The sequence below is a fragment of the Betta splendens genome, chromosome 8 (assembly GCF_900634795.4).
Source record: "Betta splendens chromosome 8, fBetSpl5.4, whole genome shotgun sequence".
NCBI lineage: Eukaryota > Metazoa > Chordata > Actinopteri > Anabantiformes > Osphronemidae > Betta > Betta splendens.
The window spans coordinates 9,255,767-9,265,703 of record NC_040888.2 but is presented as its reverse complement, the minus strand read 5'-3'; the positions used below and the strand labels follow the sequence as shown (position 1 = coordinate 9,265,703).

The following is a 9,937-nucleotide window of genomic DNA, read 5'->3' as shown; positions in this document are numbered from 1 at the left end:
AATATTGGAAAAATAAGTAGTATTATAGTATTTTTTTTTATTTTAATTAATAGATGGAATATATTTGTTATTAAAAAGATGGCTTCTAACTCGTCGATCACCGCCTGCGGCAGCTTCTTCAGTGACGCAAATGATGCACGTGACAGGTTTAGTTTGAAAGTTTTGACAGGAAGTGTTTGTGTTGTGGTGCGCGCGCCGGGTTGTGACGGCGTCTACCACGGGCAACAACAAACAAGGACGACGGAAGATGGAGACGCTGTCAGTGCCTTAGAAGCGGCCGAGCTCACCGGCGAGGTAAGCGGCCGGTGGCGCACGAAGGGCGGGACTCGAACGGGACAAAGTGCGACGTGCTTCCGCGGAGCTGAGGTTCGGTTCTGCTGCTGCTGCTGCTGCAGGAGACCGAACTAAGTGCGTAGTTCGGCTGCTTGTTTTGCTCGTAGGCCGCTGTCGTGGACTTTAAATGACATTTCGGAACTTTACACGAACAGTAATCCGCTGGGTTACGGTTCGATAACGATCAGAGGCGCGTGGTCGATTGAAGCCAGCGATTCAATGGTTAAACGACGCTGTTTACTGTGGGTTCGACAGCCGGCGAACTAACCGCAAACTGGTTCCGTCGCGTGCTGGGCTCAGCGGGACGAGCCGCCACGCCCGGACTCCCTGTAAATTAGTGTCACGTAATGACGTAGTGACCTTTGATCATTTGCTGTAGAGAAAATCACTGGTGGTCAAAGCTCTGACAGAGGAGTCACAGCCTGATACCGAGTCGCTCAAAGGTTAATGGTTTACTTTAAAGTACGAAGATTCATTATTGTGAAGCTTTAGACACGACACAGGCTCCTCCTTCATCTGCAGCCTTTACCTACGACTGTGTCTGAATCTGAACTGAAACTGAAAACACAAACGTCTACTCTGAGTCAGAGTACTGCCCATGGACTGAGTATCTTGGAGGTACTTCATAAGTACTAAATACTGCATTCCTTCAACTCAACCCAACAACTCAAGTTAAACAGCTGCAGGAGGTCATCTCTGCTTCATTCATACTAATTATTAATTGTAAACTTAACACCTCAGCAGTTATTACTAATAAAATCAAACTGGCAGAGAGAAAAGAAGGACAGAGACGATAAAAATGATCTCTCAACACAGAATATGGGTTCAAGTGGTTTGGAGTTGGTTGGCTAGTATTGGAAGGCAGAATTACAGAGTCGGATCTGCAGGAGAACGTCAGCCGTGCGAGGGAACCCAGCATTCTGGAATTGAGGAGGATTTTAATATTTTCAATGCAACCATTTAAGAAAACAGTCATTTAGGGAGAAATGTGACACAAATTTAAGTTCTAGGCTTACTAAAAAGTAAGTAAAGAAGTAAAGTCATTCAAATGTGAATGAAATACTTGTTTTCCCTCTAGTCTAGGCATGGGGGCCGTTTCCAGCAGGTATGCTGCTTTTGGAGGAGCGGGGTTACAGAGTGGCAGCGACCAGGGTGACACACAGCCCATGGTCAAAGACAGAGCCAAGAGGCCGAGCTGCACCCGGAGACACAGCTCTGGGGACACGGTTGAGTGTCCCACCTGCCAGGGGATCGGTCGGATCCCAAGAGGTAACGGACGCGTCCAGCGGGCGGAGCTCTGTTACAGCTCAGTGACCACATGTCGTTTAGGTGGTTGTTTATTATCGTTTATTAAACTCCACGTGGCGTTTGATGCAGGTCGGGAGAGTCAGCTGGTGGCCGTCATCCCCTGCACCGACCAGAGGCTGAGACCCAGACACACGTAAGGCAGAAAATAATAAAAATGTAAAATAAAATATGAAAAGTACTAAAGGGTGCGTGACCCTGAGCAGAAAGCTGGGCTCACGTGCCTGATGCCTTCTCCCCACAGGAGGCTGTACGTCGCCGGGTCCGTCGGCGTGTGCCTCCTGGCCAGTGCCCTGGTTTTGTTCTTCCTCTTTCCTCGTGCCATCGTTTTGTCTCCAGTCGCGGTCAAGTCTTCCATCGTCCACTTCGCCAACAACAGTGTCCAGATTAACATCACAGTGAGTACAGCGCACAGCAGCGGAGAGACGGCGTTGAGAGATTTCTTTCAGTCACAACCGTCCCTTTTCTCACAGAATGTGCTAAACATCACCAACAACAACTTCATGGAGGTGCAGGCCTATAATTTTATCGTACAGGCGCTCAACGATAAAATGGTTGTGGGAAAGACTTCTATTAAGAACATGACCTTTGTCAAACCTCTGTCTGTTCAAAAGGTAAGTCAGACCTCACATACACACACACTGAGTGGAAGCCGTGAATGAATCTTCCTTTTGTTTTTTTGCAGTACCCCTTCATGATTTCTATCAACCTAAAGGATCCAGGCCTCAGGTGATCATTATGTTATTATATGTATAGTAACAGGCGCTCACACCTCACACCTGTCGTGACGATTCTTAGCTTGAGCAGCTCAGTCAGCTGTTGACTGTTCCCACTATTAATTTTGTCACAGCTGTTTCTTTTGCTGCTGTTTCTTTTACTTGCTCCTTTGCCAATATTGAAACTACTTCTTCAAAACACTTCACACAGAAAACTGCAAAGCACCTTTCATTGCTTCAGCGACCACAGTTGCCAAATTTGATGAACTCATTTCAGGAACCAGCAACTGTGCAATTAAAACGAAATGAGAAGGAAACACGTTTTCTGTTGCAACCAGATTGAAATCTGTATAAACTAATATCCCTCATACTGACAGAGTTAACTGCTGGTGAGTCTCTGGTTGAGTCAATCAGACTAATTGGTAGAATGTGAAGAAAGGTGAACTCACATATGAACCACAGAGTCAACAGAACGTCTGAGAAGGGCATTTTGTTGAATAGGAGCCTTTAAACAAACGAGTGGCTTAGTTGAAGCATATTTCTAACAAATATTCGTATTAAGGACCGTTTTGTGCTGGTTCTGCTGTCAGGCAGCTGCCATGGATCCTCTCTAGCTACCAGATTGTCTAAACACACACACATCGTATCTGTCAGCTAAAGACCGTTTGTTTACGTGACCTCAGCAGTGTTTGTTCTTTGCCTCTGCAGTGACTACTGTAAGAATCCTACCGTGTCCGTCCACATCCTCTTTGTGCATCTACAGTAAGTAGAGAGCAGAAACACGGAGCTTTACTCTGCTGTACCTACAACCAATACGCATGTATGCGAAATGCATCAACCCTAATAATCCAGATAAGTACAGAATGACCCCCCTCTACTGCCTGTTTATGTGAACTGAGCATCTGTTTGCACAGAAGCCAAATTGAGTTGAGATGCTACATTAGTCTAATTAGCTTGAGGTTTAAAGGGGTTTAAATATTTTAGTAGCTGCTGCCTCCGTTCATAAATATGATACGATTTCTCAGACATCAGCCTTTTTTGTTCTGAAGTAACTTGTGTAGTGTGAGTTGTCCTAGCTCTGAAAGAAACAGCTCATTGTCCCTGGTTTGTCGTGGTGTCGCTGCAGAATGTCTATGACGGTGTATTACATGGCCCACTACGAGGACCTGTCCCTGGAGACGTACGAGTACATTGACTGTGGAGCCAACAGCACCGTAGCATCTGTCACTGCCACGCCGTGCGTGGAGATGACAGGCCTCTGATGGAGTCACAGCATCGGATGCAAAACTAACGTGTCCCACACTGTCCAGTGAATCATCCTTTTCTGCTTCTCTCGTCTCAGTCTCTGTCTGTCGACTGATGGTTTCACATTAACAAAGAATTAATTGAAGTGATTGGACGTCCTGTAATCATAATATGTAGCTACAGCTGTTAATTGTCTGTCATCCTGTGTCTGTGTTTTGCTGAAGAATCTTGTTTTTCTTTTGTAGCCTTATTTGTACATATCCCTGTTCAGCCAATGTGAGTAAAGACACAAACCAACTGAGTTGATTCCAGACTCATTTTAATCTTGGTGTCCTGTCGTTCCTCTGAGTCCTACCACTGCTGCTTGTACTGCAGAGACTGAAGGCAAGCAGGAGTCAGTGCACTGAAACAGACCACCCACAGCTGACAACGAGCTGAGACCCACCGAGTATCTGTTGGGGATCCTGGCGCCGTGGTGGACGCCTGTCTGCAGGTCATTCTGGCAGGGAGGACACTGGCCTCCATCTGGAAACAGCACAGACATGAATCAGCTTCACCAACAGAGAAGTTTGATGCAGTTTGTGGAAGGTGTCATGTGTAAACCACCACTAAATCTAAGCCTTTAAATGAGATAAGCTTTGTTAAAAATGAGTGCTAGGCCATTGATGAATCCCAGCGTCAGGCATCAAATAAGATCTGAAAACATCTCTTTAGTCTCGTTGAGGTTGTTGCTCAATAAATCTGTGGTCGGTGACATGAGACTGCGTGTGTGGCCCCTCGTGAAACATTCAGCAGCCTCCTGATGAGAACTGGTGGAGCGTGCGCTGGCTGCTCGGTGTGATTAACAGTTTGATGGGATGTCTTTCAAACTGGGTTCAGTTTACAGGAGCCAGGTTCTGAGTCCACTAGACAGATACACGGACCAGTGGAAGCAGGGAGAAGACTCATTAGGACCAAGGTAACTGGTGGAAGTGGTGCCCCATTTACTGGTCAGCACACAGGAAGTCGTTGTCTCATTAGACACTGACACCAGTTCACATCTGGGTCAGAGGGAGTCTGGATTGTATCACACTCATATGAACAGACACTGAACCGCTTAGTGTGGAAGACGATGCTATGAAGCCAGTTATAGGAGTAAAACTGGAGCCTTTTCAAAACTCTGCTCTGACAGTGATTATATAGTATGTTCTACTACATTAGGCCCATACTGTGTGAGCATCTTGACCTGTGTTTGGTTGGGGGGAGTCACTGGCGGCCTCAGGACTGCTGTGCACCTGTCAGCACATACAGATACAGAGGAACAGAATGAAAACCTCCTGACTAATAGAACAATTCATTGTAACTGGACACACGCACATTGTTTTGTTTTGTCAGGCTCAGGAAGCAGGTTGGACCCGTGCTGGGTATCACAGCTCAGCTCAGTTAAACAACAGAACCACGCTGTTTGACGGGTTCTGCTGTTTTCAGCTCGTCTAATGCATTTAACATTGTAAATGAAGAGCAGTTATAATGTTTGTTTCTGAATATAACGCACTGCTTCCTGGACCGTAGGTGTCAGATGTGGTGCTGGACGTTCTTATTGCTGATGTAACAGTTACATTCTGCACCTGCTGTTTGGACCGGAACATCCTGCGTTCCAGAGCGCGCTGGCGGCGCCTGGCCTCCCAGTGCATGGCAGACATCCTGGTGTGGAGCAGCTGGAGGACAGGCAGCAAATACACAGAGCAGATACAAATATTCAGTGCAGAGACAGACACACACACCAGTAAATAAACCAGATGTCGTCTCTGACTGGTCTCTGATACTGGATCTGACCACAGAGTCACCTGATACGATCTGAGGCCCAACCACTGCCATCACTTACTTAGCAACATTATCAGTGTTACATAGATGGCATAGCGATAATCTGCACGTTTACAATTATTATGTAGCAAATGCATTAACACTAATGAAGGCTTTGAGTCAAAGATCTCAGGAGGCAAATTTATTAAATAAAATATTTGCAAAGTAATGTTGAAAAAAATCATTCTTTGTCTTTTCAAATGATTTCCTACACAGTGATGTAAAACAACTAGACAACAAAGCATCTTAGGAACTCTGGTGGACTTTTAGTATATTTAGTAATATATTGTTTTATTGCAGCACAGTGATGACTGACTGACTGACTGACTGAAGGCTGAAGCAACAAAGCAGTGTTTGACTTACCGGCAGAGCAGGAAGCAGCAGCCTGAGCGGACAGAACCGGTGCCGGTGAGGAGTCGGTGGCTTCTGTCCCTGACTCTGCTAACAGGAGTTTCCAGGCAACTAATGCTCCCCTGCTGCTGTAACTGAGACAGAGGCAGCTCTAGCAGGGTAGAGAAATCACACCTGACACCTCCTGCAGCTCAGCGTTTGGACTCTGTGGGTCGTTGGTTGGTAAACCTCCAGCAGCTTGTCTTCCCTTCTGGCCACAAAAGAATAAATGCAGAAATTAAAAACAGTGAACAGTGTGATTGAGTCCAGCAAAGCTGCTATTCTTCCTGCTGACAACAGGGGGTGCTATCACCTCATCAATGATGACATTAGACTTCTGTTAGTTGGATTTGGATGGTGTTTAAAATAAAAAAATACGTTTTAGTTTGTATTTAGACGGAGGATGTTTTTAAAGTTTTCCTTCCCAGGTCAGGGAATGTGTTGTGTGTAATACCCCTCGCTTCCTGTCTATCTCTGTCTAATGGAAGCTCCTGCCTCGGAGCTTCACGACAGTTTTTTTTATATTACATCATTCTGAACACTGCTGATAACAGCCTTACTTTTGATTTACCTCAAGTTTCCAGGATAGAAACACAGGCATGTGACAATTCCCTGACTTCATGGTGATAATATAATCAGACGTACAGTAATTCCATCTGGCAGCGCTTCACCGTATTCAAATCGGAACCTTTGAATCTGTCTGAGTTTCCACAGCTACTGTATATGAAACATGTATTTATTTTCTGTGTGTGTGTGTGTGTGTGTGTGTGTGTGTGTGTGTGTGTGTGTGTGTGTGTGTGTGTGTGAGTGTGTTTGTACCTATATTTGCATCAAATTGACAACCAAAAAACGTATTTTTCTAAAAAAGTGAGAGATTTTTTTCATGTTATTTTGTGTGTGTGTGTGTGTGTGTGTGTGTGTGTGTGTGCGTGTGCGTGTGTGTGTGTGTGTGTCCATGAGTCCACATCCTCACCAAGCAGTCAGACTGCCTGGCTTCAGTCACTCAGTCAATCACTCAGTCAATAGGTCACGCACACACACTAATACACACACACACTCACCCATGTCATTATCATGTGGAGGAGCTCTCATGCAAATCAATACAAATGACCAAATGAGCCATTATGTCATAGATAACACTGTGTGGTGAAGACTGTTTCAGCTCTTTATCCTGTTGATACCAACCATAAACATTATTGCTGTTTGTTATAGTACAGATTATTTTCCTTCAGTTTATACTGAACACATGCTGCTGAAGCTTATCTTTAATATTATTGTGAGATGCTTTCATATTGATGATATACTTTATTCTTCTTCTACATACAGTACTGTACACCATTAGTATTGTTACTACAGGGTTTCAGTGTCAACACAGATGTTTTCTATTCACCAGATGGCTTCAGGAATGTGGATACACTGTAGAACACTAAATATTTTATCTCAGATTCATATAAAATGCTTTCAGTTATTTTTAATGTTTATTATGAAGCCCATTTATGGCCATCAGCTGTAGAACACACCACTGCGGTCAGAATAGAGAAGCTACTAAATGATTTGACATGTACTTGACCAACCGGATAACTTTGTGTTTTCATCTTGTGTTACTAAATTAAACAGATGTGAGAGATGAGTAAAGTATGTATGTATCTATGTTGATTAGATTGACAGACAGAGAAAGCCCCGCCCACGCTGTGTGACGTCACCAGAGGGCAGCTCCTATCCCGGCGCAGCGTCTCCCCCGCTCCCAGTCTTCGTCCGACGTTCGGATCGTATCTTCACTGCTTAAAGCTGCTCCGAAAAACACCATGTTTGATTCGTTTAAAGTCAACTCGGACAATTTTGGAAAATTTCTTCGCATAAATAACGTGGATTAATTAACTGAGCGCCAAAGTTTCCGCAGGTAAGATATTAAAATTGCTTCGTTGTTTGTTTGAACGCGCCGCGAGGAAAACGAGTCGCCGCTTTTTCTTCGGTTACGACGTGCTTCTCACGCACTTTTACCACGTACGTGGGAGCCGCTCTTAGTTTCTTCTCGTGCCTGAAAATGTGTTCGTGTGAAACCAGCAGAACCAGTTTGAGCGGCGTCGGCAGCTAGCATAAGTTAACAGTGGTTTCCACGGAATCCGTTTCCAGTCAATTCCAGCGAACATTCCTCTGACTTCTAGTCTTCAGCCTCTTTTCACCGCGTCTCCTGTTTCGCTGTAATTTGACGTCCACGTATTATTCCGACGACTCTATTAAAGTAGCTTCTGAGATCGTGGACAAACGTTGGCCGTGGGTCTCCGCTGTGTTGTGTTGTGGTTAACCGCCCCCCTCCCCCCTCTCTCCAGGCTTTGAAGTGAAGCCGGGCCCAGGTGTGAACTCCTCTGTTGCTGCTGCACATACCGACCCAGCGGGACACAATAAAGGGAGTGTTCAGCTTCACAGGCGACAAACATGGGGAACCAGTTGACGGAGATCGCCCCCAGCACCCCGTTCCTCCCCAGCTTCCAGTCAATGCACGTGGTCGTGATTGGTTTGGACTCGGCTGGAAAAACGGCCCTTCTGTACAGGCTCAAGCTGTGGGAGTTTGTCGAGACCATCCCCACTAAGGGGTTCAACATGGAGCGGATTAAGGTGAACATGGGCAGCTCCAAGAGCAGCAACACCACCTTCCAGGTGTGGGACGTCGGTGGCCAGGAGAAGCTCCGGCCCCTGTGGAAGTCGTACACCAGGCGCACGGATGGACTGGTGTTCGTGGTGGACGCTGCAGAGACAGAGCGCATGGAGGAGGCCAAGGTGGAGCTGCACAGGATCAGCCGGTCGGCGGAGAACCAGGGGGTGCCCCTGCTGGTTCTGGCCAACAAACAGGACCTGGATGGAGCTGCGTCCGTGTCCGAGGTAAATATTTAACCGTAGAGCTTATCACAGGATGTGGGGTTTCATGTTGGCTGTGGATCCAAAGGCACCCGAGAGCCTTTAAATGGAGCATTCCTCTGGACGGTGACTCACCTCCGCTGCCTCGTCTGTGTGTTTCAGGTGGAGAAGGCGCTGGCCCTCCACGAGCTGAGCTCGTCCACGTTGCGCCACACGCAGGGCTGCTCCGCGCTGGACGGCCGGGGGCTGCAGCCCGGCCTGGAGAAGCTCTACGAGATGATCCTGAAGAGGAAGAAGATGCTGCGAACCAGCAAGAAGAAGAGATGAGCGCAAGGGTCTCGGATGGGAGACGCGACCCTTCAATTTGTCTGAGGAGGTTTTTGAGTGGAACCGAAGGAAAGCGGGCGATTGTTCAGACGAGACGAACTTTGGCTGCGAAGCCCGGACTTGGGAGCGAATCTGTGCTCTGTTTGTTGAGTGGAGGAGGATAAAGGAGAAACCACGGAACTCTGCTGCACTCACTCCACCTTTTGAAGGATCCAGTATTTCTCTCCACTCTGTCGTGCCAACGTCTCACTTGGCCCGAGCCTACGTTTTCAACCTTCTGTCTTATAATGAAGCTGTGTTTAGTTGCATGAAGATCCAGAGTGGCTGCGTGGACATGTTAAGCAACTCTTCTAGATCAAAAGAAGCCGAGTCGCCTGTTATTGTCAGTGTTAGACGGCCCTGAGGCGGTGACCTTCACACACTGTTACTGAGGCTGCGCAGCCCCACAGGTTTGTTTTCCCCACTGTTCACCAAATGCCCGTCACACTATGGTTTGTTCAAGGGTTGGTGGCGTTCAAGCAACATTTTGTTTTTACACTGTACATATTGTTTTGTAATATGTCAACAAATTAAATAAATTATTGCGCAACTTTGGATGTCTTTTGTCCAACTTGTTTTTTTTTTATCTTCATATTGGTGAGTGACTCATTGAAGCTACAGCTTCGGAATCTGATGTGGTTTCATGATGAGTTCTGTTTAGATGTGTAAATAATCCACAGGCATGAGTATGATTCAGTTAAAACATATCTCCACTTGTTAGGGAGACAAACAAATGATGGCCGTCACACTAAACCTGAAGTCGGACTACGAAGACAAATGTGTCACAGTTTGCTCCAGAGTAGAGACATTTAAAGGCCTGTTTCACCAGTAGTTAGCTGTTCACTGTGCTGCAGAAGCTCAGTGACACAGGAATGTGAAGCCCA

At 46.3% G+C, this 9,937-nt stretch overlaps 2 protein-coding genes across 3 annotated transcripts; both read left to right on the top strand.

The window, feature by feature from the left end:
- The first annotated feature begins 132 nt into the window (after window positions 1-132).
- LOC114860016 (transmembrane protein 106B-like) lies at window positions 133-3,900 on the top strand. 2 transcript variants are annotated; one of them, XM_029158218.3, is made up of 8 exons: window positions 133-294; window positions 1,412-1,602; window positions 1,711-1,774; window positions 1,883-2,036; window positions 2,112-2,252; window positions 2,324-2,367; window positions 3,063-3,116; window positions 3,481-3,900. In XM_029158218.3, exons 2-8 carry the CDS (start codon window positions 1,419-1,421, stop codon window positions 3,614-3,616), a joined length of 777 nt encoding a protein of 258 aa, XP_029014051.1. In that variant the 5' UTR covers window positions 133-294; window positions 1,412-1,418; the 3' UTR covers window positions 3,617-3,900. The 2 variants fall into 2 exon arrangements, with proteins under 2 accessions (XP_029014051.1, XP_055366713.1); XM_055510738.1 differs by lacking the exons at window positions 3,063-3,116; window positions 3,481-3,900 and adding an exon at window positions 2,566-3,014.
- A 3,670-nt stretch (window positions 3,901-7,570) lies between these two features.
- Window positions 7,571-9,610, top strand: LOC114860018 (ADP-ribosylation factor-like protein 4D). The gene is made up of 3 exons (XM_029158221.3): window positions 7,571-7,731; window positions 8,162-8,711; window positions 8,850-9,610. The coding sequence occupies exons 2-3, from the start codon at window positions 8,268-8,270 to the stop codon at window positions 9,012-9,014; spliced, it is 609 nt and encodes a 202-aa protein (XP_029014054.1). The 5' UTR covers window positions 7,571-7,731; window positions 8,162-8,267; the 3' UTR covers window positions 9,015-9,610.
- The last annotated feature ends 327 nt before the right edge of the window (window positions 9,611-9,937 follow it).